Source organism: Notamacropus eugenii, chromosome 6 (genome assembly GCF_028372415.1).
Source record: "Notamacropus eugenii isolate mMacEug1 chromosome 6, mMacEug1.pri_v2, whole genome shotgun sequence".
Taxonomy (NCBI): Eukaryota; Metazoa; Chordata; class Mammalia; order Diprotodontia; family Macropodidae; genus Notamacropus; species Notamacropus eugenii.
The window spans coordinates 378,570,442-378,584,440 of record NC_092877.1 but is presented as its reverse complement, the minus strand read 5'-3'; the positions used below and the strand labels follow the sequence as shown (position 1 = coordinate 378,584,440).

Below are 13,999 nucleotides of genomic sequence, written 5' to 3'. Positions count from 1 at the left end.
CAGATCCTCCTGAATCCTTCATTGGTGCTCAATCCACTGCACCACCTAGGGGCCCTACATTAGGAAATAAACATGAGATCAATGAAAAATGACCTCGAAAAGCAACATTGGAGCCAGGTTAGCAGAGAACTGAAAGGGAAGTGAATTTCAGTAGTTTACACAAACTGCTAGAAATATAGGTCTGGATATTTTAAAATATGGGTCTGAATATTTTTTAAAAGTGATCTAGGGTACAGGTGTGATAAGAGGATACCCAAGTGATGACTTTTTCAGTATTATTTTTTAATCTTTACATAGTCCTTTTTTTTTCCTGAAGCCCAATATAAAGGGTAAGAAGGAATTCTTGGGAATCGGAATGATAAAGTGGGAAAAGATACATTTGCTAAACAGAAAACATGTTCGAGCCCTGTCTGGAATGCTAGCTGTGTGGAAAGTTCATGAGTCTGAGCCTCGGTTTCCTTATTTGTTAAATGGAGGCAATGATACTTTGGACACCAACAAGTTGTCCTTTTTTTAATAAAGACCCAAAGAGATATGTGTAGAGTACTTAGGGCATGACAGAAATGTGAGCATTAGAAAGAAAATTGGAACCCACAACATTGGAGTTTCAGTGGGAAACAAAAATGACTTAGTCATGATTATTTTAAAAGGAACAAAACATCTACCATGTTGCTTTTCTCTTCCAGTTTCTATGGGGGAAGGAGCAGAGAAGAGAGGGCTTGAGCTGAAGGAGAATGAAACTGTGAAGGTGATTTGGAGGCAGCTGAATTTGGGAGGGAGACGAGAGACAGAATCTGGGTCGGAGAAGTTGGGAAGAAATTGAACATTTGAAGGGGAATCATCTCCAGATCCAGACTCTACTTCCATGAGACAAAGCTGAAAGATGAGGAGCAGGATTAACACGAAAGGACAAGGAGAATGCAGGAGAAGTAAGATGAGCACTGTAATTTGTAAAGGCCAATTGCTAAGCCAAACAAATTGGCGGAATAAGAAGAGGCTGGTATTAAAGAAAAAGGAAGAAGGTGGGTAGTTGTTAAGTAGTTGAAAGGAAGTTGTAACCATCAAGTTAAGAGGTAAAGGAAGACCTTGGAGATGTTTAGGTGGGAGGTGAGCTTTTCTACCATAGCAGCTGTGGCCTGGCCTCCTTCTCCTGGACAAGGCTGGCTCATCTTCCCTCAGCGTTTGTTTGCCTGGAGGAGTTTGGAGTAGTTTGTGGTGGTCTGTCTTCTATCCCCCTGCCAGCCACCAGTGACATTTAAACACTTACCAAACACCAGACAAATGGCAACGGATAATTACTTTGAAGATAGTCTTAAAAGTACCACAATTTTGTCCTAACACCCCAGAAACACAGCCTTCCCTTTCCCACCTCAGGCTCCTGGGAGAGAAATGGAGAAGGTTGCCCCACTCCCACTCAGCTTACCTCCAAAACTGCCTCCATCCATTGTCTGAGCCACTCCTTACTCCTCAGGATGCTGATGCTTTGGCTCCATCCCAGAGGGAGGTCAGGTCAGAACCTCCAGATTGATTTCCTCCAAACGAGGAGACAAAGGGCCCGAAGCCCGGAAGTGGGGCCAGATGTCAGCCTTAGACCAGAGAAGTCTCAAGTCCTCTCCAACAGCACTATTGCTTCTCACCAGATCTGTCGAGGAGGGAGTCAAGCAGAGGTTCCCCAAGACAGCAGCTGAGGAGACAGTGAGCAACCTCACCACTAAGGCCTTCAGAGGGGGTCCCCAGGTCTAGCACTGCAGACATGGGAGTGAGGCGTGTCATCAGGGCCCCATTCCATGATCCCCATGTTTCGGAGAACAGGATTGCCATTCTTGGCCAATTATCAGGGGTGTTCTCAACACATTGGCATAAAGTAAGATTCTTCAGAGGATTTGGAGCTTGGGGTCACATCAGTAGGGATGGAGGGATGCGCGGAGGCAAGATTTAAACCCTAGATCTTATGAATTTAAAATGCTTGCAGAGTTCAAGCCTTCCCGTTCCCCCCATGTAAGAGTGGATCCCATGAATGTGGGATGGCTGGGTCTCCACAAGTAGGAGGGAAGTAGCTAGAGCCCATCCTCCACCCAATGGGATAAAGAGGGATTGTTCTTGGGACCTTGGATTTCCCCTAAGGACCAAAGGCAGATAAGAGGTAGGAAGTGCAGATGAGGCTGACTGGGATGGAGCACCTCTGCTGCTCCCTTCAGAATGCAGGCTTTTTCTTCATTTTGCTTTTATTGTTTGATGAAATTAAAAAGAATGAATCCCTGTTGGGGTTCCCCTCGATCAGCAGAAAGGTGAGTGTGCCCAGAGATGAGTTTCCATGAATGAATAAAGGGCTCCTCCCTGTCGTGACTGATCCACAACTTGGAGTTGTGTTGGGAACAATAAGGCTGGTCCCTGGTTTGAATTTCACTGAGTTTTTGAGAATGAAGTCTCTGGCATTGATATCAAACATTCCACTTGGTAGAAGTAACCGTCCTAATCTGTGGCAGAGAGGCCTTCATAAACAGTAGGAGCTCTGTGCAAACAGCCTGAGGTCTGGTGCTGGAGAGCAGGCTTCCCTAGGACTGCTGCTGCCTGCTAAATTCTCGTTAAATTACCATTTATCAAACCAGAAAAATTCCCTCCTGTTTTTCATATGAAATAACCAGACCCAGATACTGTTCAGATTCTTTGAGGGGCTTATGGAAGTCTTCCTGATTCAGTGCTAACAACAGGCTAGTCTTTGGCTCATCACTCAAGGCTGGGCCACCAAGGCAAGGCTTCCAGAACAAGCGTGTTCACTGGCAAAGCCTGTGCTTGAGCCTCCAAAATGGGGCAAGGAAAGGATGTAATTGGGAGCGTCATCATCCCTTGCAGGAGATGGGCTTGAAGACCTGTGGGGGAGGGTTTATTGGGTGGGATCCCCCAGTGTATTGTCATCATCCTCCCCGTCCATCGCCCCCAATCACAGCAGCTCTAGAGAGGGCAGGGGCTCTCAACCACTTCAGCCCTTAAGAGGCCCAGTCCCACACCTCCACCTCAAAGGTTCAGTGCTCCTGGGCCTCCATAGCTCTCTAGGATGGACCATCATCGAGATTTATGGGCTCCCCAAAGAAGCCTTTGGCTGATAGCCTGGAAAATGCCAGGCTCAGGAGGACAATCATCCACCCTTCACTCTCTTATTTAAACAGGACACAGAGCTTAATTAATGCTTCACCACTGGAATGTAAAAGAATGAAGAGAGAGGACTTAATGCCAAATGAAGTCTGGGGAAAGGGCCTGGCATACCTGGAGGCCATTTTCAATGTTTGGAAGAAACTCTCCGAGGAGCTGGAAAGGACCTCAGAAGTCACTTGGTCCAATCCCCTCATTTTACAGAAGATCATAGTGAGGCCAGGGAAGATAAATGACTTGGTCAAGGTCATGCAAGTAAACATCACTGGGGAGATTTACAGCCCTGCTGTCTGCCCCCAGAGCCAGCTCCCTCCCTATTCCAAGTCAGTGTGGTCCTCAAGAAGAGGAGAGGAATAGTCTCCTCGCCCCCAACTACCCCCTTTTCAACACCAGCTTGAGTGGAAATAAACAAAGCCCTGGTCTACAGAATCAAGCAAGATTTTGACCTTCCATCAAAGTGCTGTGGCCTCTCTCCCTTTGGATGTCTCTGGGATGATTCCAGGGCTGATGACGCAGGCTTTGGAGGAGCCAGACCCGGCCTTTCCTTCTTCCTCCCTGCAGGCCCTTCCACTGCTCAGCAGCAGCTCCCTCAGAGGCGTCAGGACAAGTCGAGGCAAAGCAGGAGAGCAAGGTAACCTAGCTGGTTAGCGTTTAATTGTGCTCCGGCTCCAAGTCTGTTGTTTGTCATCCCTCACCTTGCCAAGAGGCCCTGCTGCACACCTGGCACAGGTTGGGGCATGCACTTGGTGCTCAGGCCAGGGGTGCTCAGCGACGGCTGTGGGGCGGAGACTGGCAAGGCAAGGGCCTGTTCTCACCCGTGGACTCTGCTTCGGGGCTTTTAAAGAGCGCAATTTAAAGCCGACAAGCAGACGTCCGTGTCCAAGGGCGTGCGCACGCACACACGCGCGCACATACACACACACACACACACACACACGCTTTATTTTAATCCCTTTATTCCCTTCGTCCATTCCTCACTCCATCTCAACGACTCTTTCTTGTCCACAAAATTCATTTCCCGACTCCATGACTTTGCATAGGCAAAAGCCTTTCATTATACACCAATCCCTCGAGGCAGTGCCGTGCACAAAGGAGCTGCTTTATAAAATGCTTGTTGACTGACTGACTGACTGACTCTTCATCCTTACCTAGACTAGGTTCAGCTGGGTTCCACCTCCTGGGGGAAACCTTCAATTAGCCTCATTGCTTATTTTACATGACTTAAGTGTGCCTGTTGTTGTAAACTCCTAGAGGACTGGGCTTTTTAAATTGGGGGTTTGCCTCCCCAGTGCCCAACACAGTACCTTCTGCGGCCTATACCCATGCCCAGCTTGCAACACATATAAAATGTCAGTTCTGGGTGGGGGGCGGTTCTGTTTCCTTTTTGATTGTGCCCCCGTCCTCTTGCCCTGTGCTTGGGACCCAGGAGGAGCTTCATCAGTGTCTGAGAATTGCCCATTGCCCTTGTCTCCACCACTGGAGGTCAGGCGCCCTTCCCTTGGGCCCCGGAATGTTGGCAATGCCCTCCTGAGTCCTCTCCTCCTCCAGTCTGTCCACACACACTCACCACTGCCAAGTGGACATTCTGAACACTCAGCCCTGGCCATGTCACCCTGACTCGAAGCTTGGGAATCCTTTCCTCCAGCCTCTCAGGCAGAATCAGGGAAGCCTTCTCCAGGGGCTGCTTTTCCGGTCCCTCATCCCTCCTCCATGCCCTGCATAAGCCCCCAGTCTCTTAGGATGCTTTTCTTACTTCCCACCACACCTCCTGCACCACGCTTCCAGTGATTTGTCTTTTTCCTTTGCATCGATTTCTCAGTGACTATTTACCTGTTGTGTACATGTGTGTGTTAGCTTCTCCGTGGCGGGACCATGCACAGTGCCTACGGCTCACTGATATCCCAGCCTCCAATTTGGAAAGGATTAAGAGCGTGAATCAGCTTTTGTTGCAGGTGTGGCAGAGCTGGTTGGTAATCCCTGATACCGGGGGAGATCTAGTAAGACGTCCCCTAATTAGTCTGTGATACGTTCTGCCACTGATACCTAGAGTCTGGGGGGTGGAGGGATAACCCAGCTCGAACCCTAGAAGTCCTCCCCTCCTTCCTGGGGTCCTCATGTCTTTCTGCTTGAACATGACACAGCTATGGCTGGATGCCTCAGAGCCTTTGATGTGGGCTTTCTTCAGTGTTTCTAGTTGCAGAAGCCCCATCGAGCTACTGCTGTGAACAAATGCGAGTGAGCATTTCCAAGTCCTCAGACCCTCTGAAGTTCACAAGGTCCTCCTCTGGTAAAGGAGAGATGCCAGGACTGAGGCCTCGGCTCATCCTCTCCCCAAGCGTCTGCTCAGCTTGGCCAGAACGCTTCCGCTAAGCCCATGTGCTTCCAAAATGCCCGATATGAACTAGCTCGCTGGTTCTGTACAACCCCCGCTCTGAGGGGGGGGGGGGAACCTGAGGGCACTCAGCCTACCCAGACAGATCTCCTTGCCCACCTAGTTGAGATAGTTTGGATTGCTTGATTGCTTCAATGGAAATGTCACACCTTGTTCACACCAAGTTCATGTCTCTGGTTTGATTGAGATAGGTTCTCACCTAATCAAGACATCTGGGAATAGAATCTTCTTATTTCAATTGGGGGGGCCGGGAAGATGATTTATTTATTGATTCACCCCCACCCTTATGCAGCAAATATTCAACCACATTCACACACCACAGTTCGCTTAGTCTTCCCCAATGGATCGGCAGATTTCATTTTCAGTTCGTTGCTAACACGCATGAGCGCACGCACATGCACACACACACGTTTGAGTCCTGCCTCTAAACATACTGGCTGGTAGTCTTGGGCAGTTCACTTAACCCTTTGATGCTCTAAGAGTCTAAGTAGCACAGAAAGTGCTGACCTGCATTCATTAATAGTACAGAGAGTTACCTCACCTGGAAGTTCCCTAAGCCAATGAAGTTGGCTCCATTCTTATCTCTGCTAACATTTTGGTGTTTATGTCATTTTCTTTCTAACTCTAACCTACTTATGGCAATAAGATAGATAGCTGAGTCAAAAATATGGATATTTTTGTCCCATTTTTTGCCTAACTCCAAATTGCTTTCCAGAGCATTTGTACCAAAATTGACAGCTCCTAAAAAGAGGCATTAGTGCTCATCTTCCTGCAGGAAGTGCCTCCCACAGGGGCTAGTTCCATCTTTTATTATTTCCCACCCTTGGTTGGGCGTGTGGGGAAGTCCTAGTGTTGTTGGGATTTGCCTTTTCTCAGTTGTCAGGATTTTCTCCCATCTTTTCCAGCGAGTTTGTGACCTGCACAATTCTCCAGCCTCCTTCCCTCCCAGGGCTTCATTCTCCATTGTACCTCAGCCACAGACTAACAGTCAGAGCACACCTGCTACCTTTCTATCTCTTCACCTACACTGCACCTATGCTTCATAAAGGTGTGGCCTTCAATTCCTATTCAAGGTCAACCTTTAAGCATCTACTGTGTGCCAGGCATTGTGCTAGGTACAGTGGGAGATGGGAACAAATAATGAAAAGATCGCTACTCTCAAAAAGCTTACGTTACTGGGCAATTACCCACCCTTCAGATCTTGCACCAATCAGCTTTCCGTGGTCTCTATCTGTCTTGACCACTCTGCAGATTTCAACACTAATTTTCTTTGTAGTTGTAACAAATCTTTATGCCATGTTACTCCTCTGCTCACCAACCTTCTGTGGCTCCTAACTGCTGCCCGGAAGAGACTCTAACTTCTCCACTTGGCCCTGGAACCTTTCCTCCACAAGCAGCCAGCCCTGAATTAAATCTAAAATTAGCACTTTCCATTCACTCTGTGCTCCAGACTCACTGAATACTTCTGCCCAGTGACTGTTTCATATGCTTTCCTGCCCTCATGCCTTTTCCAAGCTATTCCTTCTAACCACAATGATCGGCTTCTCTGTTCCTGATTTTTCTTTTTAATTATAAAAAACTTGTTTATTTGTCCTCAGAATATGCAGAGGGTCTTGTCTATTTCTAGAACACTGACATGTTACTTATGATAATTTCACTTGTCACTATACACAAAAACACACACACCATCCTTAGACCAGGAAACCTTTTTCATCATAGCAAGACCAGGGAATGGAGGATGAGGAGGAAGAAACTCCTTATTAGACTGCTTCTCAGTCCAAAAAACTGAATCGACCAATTCCCAACCCCAGACAGAACGTCCAGAGAACCACTGCTTTCTTCCACAATTAACCTCCCTCCCTCTGGGTCCGAGGCTTACTCAGAGGTCTCATTTCAAAGCTTCCAAGAGTTAGCTGGGCTTGAGACTTCAAGGACTCTGGAAGCTCCTCCTAAATTCACTGGGAAAGAGCAAGCATTTTTAGACGGAGAATTTTCAGAAGACAGTGAGTCATGTGTGCCTCTGGCAGACTGAAATCCTGACATCTTGGAGGCTGGCCCCTGCCTCACAGCAAAACCCCAAAGCAACTCATCTGGGCAGTACATTGGGGGTGGGGGAAGGAAGGGGTGGACTTCTCTCTGGATTCATTCATTCATTCAACAAACATTTATTAGGTGACTTATAGGGCAGCTAGGTGGTGTAGTGGATAGAGCGCCAGTGCAGGAGTCAGGAGGACCTGAGTTCAAATCTCACCTCAGACACTTGACACTCACTAGCTGTGTGACCTTGGGCAAGTCACTTAACCCCAATGGCCTCATCCTGGGTCATCTCCAGTCATCCTGATGAATATCTGGTCACTGGATTCAGATGGCTCTGGAGGAGAAGTGAGGCTGGTGACCTGCACAGCCCTCCCTCGCTCAAGACAAAGTCAAGTGCAAGTCATGTCATTATTTCTCTGATGGCATGGTCTTCTTCAGCAACGAAGGATGAACACATTAGGTGACTATGAGGTGCCAGGCAGGAAAAAAAAATGAAAACCAGCCTGTTCCCAGGGGCTTATATTCTACTCAGAAATATAAGTTACCCAGATCAGCAATGCAAGATACAAGATCATTTGAAGGGGTAGGGAGTTCTAAGAATGGTGGGGATCAATCAGTCAATCAATCAACAAGCATTTATTAAGCACCTACTATGTACCAGGCACTAGGCTAGGTGCTGGGGTCTAAAGGCAAAAGTGAAACAATCCTTGCTTCCATTCCACATGTACACACATAAATAAATACAAAGTCAATAAAGAATGGGGAGGGAGAGGATCAGGGAAGGCTAGGAAAGGACAAATCCTGAAAGGGAGAAACGAGGAAGGAGTGCATTACACACAAAGGGGTACAGCTTGGTGCAAATGCACGGAGATGGGAGATTCGGGAGAATGACTAAGTAGTCCAGTTTGGCTGGAGTATAGAGGGCATGGTTGGAAATCATGTGACTATGGAAAAGAAAGAGATGAAAAAATGCTTCCCCCCCACTCCGTTCCTTGGAGAGGTGGAGACGACGGGTGCAGAATGCTGCATAAGACGGCAGATGCCTTTAATTTAATGTCAGTTCATTTTTCTTAACTGATGCTCTTTATGCAAAGGGAAGGTTTACTGAATACATGCAACTGCGCATCATTGTGATGTAAAAACAGAAGCCAGGCTAAGGAAATATCTCCGAGGTAACAGAAAGCCTCAGTTCACCTGCCCAGGGCTTAAGAAGCCTTTCAGTCTGCTACTTGGAGGAGGGACTCAAGAGATGAGAGACTGCAGGCAAGGAGGCTGATTACAATGATCCCAGGGAAGGTGACGCCCCTCCACTCATGGAAGGAAAGGGAAGAAGGAGCTGGCTTGACCACTGACACCTTAGAGAGGAGCAGAGAGAGCAGCCGGAGGATCATGGGACAGAGGAGACAGTCCCTTTGGGGACTGGAGCAGGGAAGCATTGGAGGAGAAGCCGATCCAGCGGCTTCCCGGAGTCTCCTAGCTCTGTCCCCCTCTGACATCTCCAGAGATCCTTCAGAGGCTCGCTCCTGGTGGAGGTGGCCACCTGTTCCCGAAGTGAAAGACATTTTAGAACCAGGCCCAAGTATTCCCAGCTGGAGAGAAAACAACCCTTTCCCCTGCTGCTTCCCCTCGCCAGAGTCCGGGATGCTCAGGGGCAGCCCTGCTCTGGCCGGGGAAGGGGAGACCCGGCCCAAGGCCGGGCTGGCGCCGGGCACTCATCTCTCTGGTAACAGGACAAAGAAGATGGCCTTCAGGAAGTGACCGAAGCTGCAGAGGGCTGCCACAAGCCAGTGGGATCGCAGGCTGGGGTCAGTGTTCACCACACACTTCATGATGTCTGCCTGCGAGGGAAAGAAAGGGAGCAAGCTGGCTGAGTAGGAAGCCCCTACCCCCGGCAGCTGAGCGGGGAGGAGGGCAGGGAGATGCTGGGGCAGTGGACACCTCCCACTTGGCTAGGTCCCTCTACAGACCAAGCCCCCAAAGCCCTAGAGCCTTGTAGCAGACTCTCTCTCCCTCTCTCTGTCCGTCTCTTTGTGTCTCGTCTGTTTGAGTCTCTCCCTCTCTGTCTGTCTCTGTCTTTCTCTCTGTCTGTCCCTCTGTCTCTGTCTGTCTCTGTCTCTCTGTCTGTCTCTCTGTCTCTGTCTGTCTGTCTGTCTGTCTGTCTGTCTCTCTCTCTCTCTCTCTCTCTCTCTCTCTCTCTCTCTCTCTCTCTCTCTCTCTCGAGGAAATTCCTGCTGGGGGAGAGGGGGCTTTGCATGCTGGAGACTTGCTGGCATGTGGGTAGGAGGCTGAACTGGGAAGGCCTGGATTCAAATCCCCCCAAAACAAGTAACCTGTCTGAGCTGCTGTCTCCTCATCTGGAAAATGCACTGCTATCAGACTCAACTCACTAAGGAGCTCACATGACATAATATTAGTTAAATGCTCAGGGCAGAGCAGAATAGACTAGAAATGAAGATCCCTTCCCAACGGCCTGGAGGTCTGGACTCTTCCTGCCTGCCTGAGGAGGGGGCGTAACAGAGCTGCTGGGCACCTAGAATGAGGATACAGAGCATGACTTCAAGTTTGGGAAGGGCTGGCCCACACTGGAAAAGAGGTAGAGGTCAGAGAGAGGCAGAGTTGGCCCAAACTAGGACCCTCCTAGTTAGAGCAGCTGAATTCTAAGTGGGTGGGTAGTGAGCTGCCCATCCCTGCAGATCTGGGAGCAGAGGGTTGAGGGTCTCTTGTTGGGAGGCCAACAAGAGGAGATTCCTGGTCAGGCACCAGCAGGTCTCTGAGGTTCCTTCCAACCCAGAAATCCTGTCATTTTTTAGGATCTTTGATCCAGAGCAAGAACTTAAGAGTCCATCCTTCCTCCCTCATTTTACAGATGAGGAAACTGAGACCCAGGGAAGTCACATGATTTTCCTAAGTGCCAGAGCAGGGATGTGAACTGGTGATTCCCTGTCCCTCCCTCTTTCCTCCTCACCACACATCAGCCTCTACTTGTAAGTCTGTCTTAGCTGAGTCGCTCCCCAACCTTCCTCTTGCTTCTGCCCCTCCCTCCCCTCCCCTACGGGGGCTGTGAGCAGCTGCTTTGGCATGTCCACACCCTGTACATTGCTACATGATGCCTGGGGCTGGCTCCCGGGCAGCCCAGGGCTTGGCCCTTTGCCCACAGCTAGCTGAAGGCTGAGTCTTGGGGTGATGGAGTAAAAGAAAGACAGGCCCACTCTCCCACCTTTGCTAGTGCTTCTGACCCTTTCTGGCTGGCTTGGTTAGAAAAGAAGCAACACCAAACTTCCAGTAATGCTTCCTTGGGTTCCTTCAGCCCAGCAGGCCCCCGAACTGGACACCAGAGTAAAACAGGCTGATTGGGAGAGAGGACCTTGGAAGAGGGGCTTCTAGGCTCCTGGACCAGACTTTCAGCCAGTGCCTGATGGGCCTGACACCCCAATTCCTGCACTCTCTGGGACCAGAGGGCCCCTGCTCAGTGGAGCCCAGGGGAGAGTACCCTTTCCCAAACAATATGGGACGAAGATGTTGGACTAGAGGGATGGTTGAGGTCACCTTGTCGGCTTCCACATTTTGTAGATGTGTGCATGTTAGGGGTTGGAGGGCAGAGGGGAAGAGCTGCCAGTAGGAACTCCCCTGGAGATGGGTCAAGGTTCTGGTGTGTGAGAGGAGATGCCTTGGCCCAGTCTCCAGACCACTCACCTCAGCACTGCCACAGCTGCCCCAAGGCAATGCCAGGGGAGCAGTCAGGGAAAGCCACGGGGTCGCTGAAATGGCCAGTGGCACAACCATGACCAAATCCAGGTGCTCTGGCTCTAAACTCAGCCCTCTTTGGCCTCTCCATGTGGAAGGAAAGGGAGTGAGATTCTAAGACCAGTTACTGAATCTACCAGCCAGGAGTCAGAGAAAAGCTGGGTCAGACCATGAGGTACTTAGGATAGGGATGTCAGCACCTCCACATAGCTGGCAAGGAGGGCGAGGAAAGGCCGTAGCCACCAGGAGGGGAGAAACAATCCTTGTTCATCCAGGTTAAAATGAGAACCAGGCTTAGTGAAGTATTATCATCACTAGGCTGTGAAGAGTCACTCTAAAGAGGGGACGTTGGGGTAGGGGTTCAGATTGCACCACTAGCCAGGGTGAAAAGGCCAGGGTCTGATGAGGGACCCAGTGACCACTGTGTAGGTGTGATGGAGGGATTTGGGGCCACGGATGGGTTGGACTTTGGGAGGTCCCTGAGATTTTGTCACCTGCAGGCTGAAGGTATCAGTGGCAAAGAAGGGAGGGAAAGAGGAAGGGATAACAGGCAGCATTTTTATAGCCCTTGGAGGCTCTTTACAGACATTATCTCCTTTGATGCTAAAGATGACTTTGAGAGGAAGGAAGGAAGCATTTACCTGGGGTCTAATAGGTGCCAAGCCTGGTGCTAGCTCTGCACTTTGTCCCCACAACACCCCGGGGAAGCAGGCACTATTATTGTCCTCATTTGACAGATGTGGAGACCGAGGCAGGCAGGAGTTAAGTGACTTGCCCAGGATCATACATATAGTAAGTGTCTAAGGTAGGATTTGAACTCAGTTTCTCAGAGTCCAGCTACTTCTCTCCAGCTATTTCCAAAGGGGGTGGACTACGGGTGTGAAACACCGCATACAGTCAAATTTGGCTGAACAGCTTTTATTGTCTGGTTTGTTCTTGGTGATGAGTGATTGCATTCTGGGGATGGAAATGGAGGTGAAGTAAAAAAAATATTGAAACTTTTCCAGTAGAAATATTGAGAAGTAGCATTAAGATAGAGGCCTCATGTGGAGGTAGCTTTGTTGACCTGGTCACAGGCAGTGGGACGGGCTGGGTCTCAGCTCTCACTAACACCTGGCAGGATGAACCAAGGACTAGGGCTGAGGGCTGATCCTGTAGCTCTTAAGCCCTTCCCCATCAGCAGCCTGAGGGAAACCCTGCCCAGGGAGGCTGAGCTCTGGGCCAAGCCAAGGCCAGTGACCTGTCCAGGCCCCAGAGATGCCCTGGCTGAGAGTGTCTCCCAGCCAGCCCCAGCACTGGCATCAGTTCAGAGCAGATGTGTGCATGGTAGGGGTCGGAGGACAGGGGAAAAACTCCCAGTAGGAGCTCCCCTGGAGACAGGCCAAGGTTCTACCGTGTAAGAGGAGGTGCCTTGGTCAAGTGTCCAGGTCACTCATCTCAGCACTGCCACAGCTGCCCCAGGGCAATGCCAGGGGAGCAGTCAGGCCTGTCGGTTCCTCCTTCCCACTCCTGCATCAAGGTTGCTAGGAAGGGCAGGGAAAGCCTATAACCAGGAGTGGGGATTCGGGACTTTGACCCAGGTGCGAAGCCTTGGGGGAATGGGTGTCTTGGGAAGGAGGGCATCTTTACTGACATGGTCTAAAGAACTCATCCAGGGCATCCACACCTTCATGGGGTTGGGGTAGGATGTGGAGCCTGGAAGAGGCAAAGGGAATTCAGTTAGGGGTCTGGGGAAGAGTGAGGGGGCCTCTTTCCTAGCCCACCTTCACTGGCTTGCGGCCCCCAAGTAGAGGGTCTACAAAAGCAAACCCGGGGCAAGGATGAGAACGTCACTGTCCGCAGAGATCAAGGGAGGAGGGGAAGGCTGGGCTGCCTCCTCTCTCCCATGATTGCATCCATGGTTGGACTCTCTCTCGTGCCAGAGCCCTGCAGAAGCCCCAAAGCTGGTCCCCAACTGCAGGCAATACCTGGCAAAACAATCCACAGGCTGCGCCCTTCAGCTGCCAGGAGCAGCCCAACTCCCCTCTCTCAAGGATGAGGGAACTGAGGCAGAGAGAGAGGGGGTGACTTGCCACTCCAGATCACTCAGATGCCATGCCACCACTGTGGGGTTCTGTCCCAAGCCTGTCCCCTTTCTCCTGCTCTCTCTGGTATCCTGGACCCACTAGTGATGGTGGTTACCCTTCCTTCATGGGAGGTATCTGGCCAGAGGGCGGCCTTTTCCCTTTCTCTGGCCTCTTAGGCTAGGCTGAGGGATGCCTTCTGATCATTTTCCTTGCCTCATTAGGGCAGGATGCCATGGTAAGCAACAGCACAGGAGCCATGGGCAGGGCCCTTTGTGTACAGTTCCCAGGGACATCCTTCAGCCCTGGGAGGGGCTGCTCAGGGAAACCCTACCATGAATGGGCAGGGAATTCTCGCTGAGCAGAGGGAAATCCTGGGTAATGACTGGGGTGTGGCCAAGGAAGGTGGGGTCCCCCTCAGTTACCAGGGCCAAACCCTTCATCTCTACCCACGCAGCCAAGGGTCAAGTAAGTGGCCTTCCCTGGGGATTCTCCTGGGATGGCTCAGCTCCTTCTAGAGGAAGCAGGTGACAGAATCAGGAAAACCTGTGTTCAGATCTTGTGATATCTGTTAGCTAGTGACCCTGGGACCCCTCTGTAAAGGGAGGCTCAG

The 13,999-nt window shown here is 50.3% G+C and overlaps 1 protein-coding gene across 3 annotated transcripts in view; it reads right to left on the bottom strand.

Moving 5' to 3' along the window:
- Nucleotides 1-8,196: 8,196 nt before the first annotated feature.
- Nucleotides 8,197-13,999, bottom strand: part of BOK (BCL2 family apoptosis regulator BOK) — a 74,947-nt gene continuing 69,144 nt past the window's right edge. For all 3 annotated transcript variants that reach the window (XM_072618772.1, XM_072618773.1, XM_072618770.1), the window contains one exon: nucleotides 8,197-9,417. In XM_072618772.1, coding sequence (XP_072474873.1) covers nucleotides 9,292-9,417 — 126 coding nt within the window. In that variant the 3' untranslated portion in view covers nucleotides 8,197-9,291. The remainder of the gene's footprint in view (nucleotides 9,418-13,999) is intronic.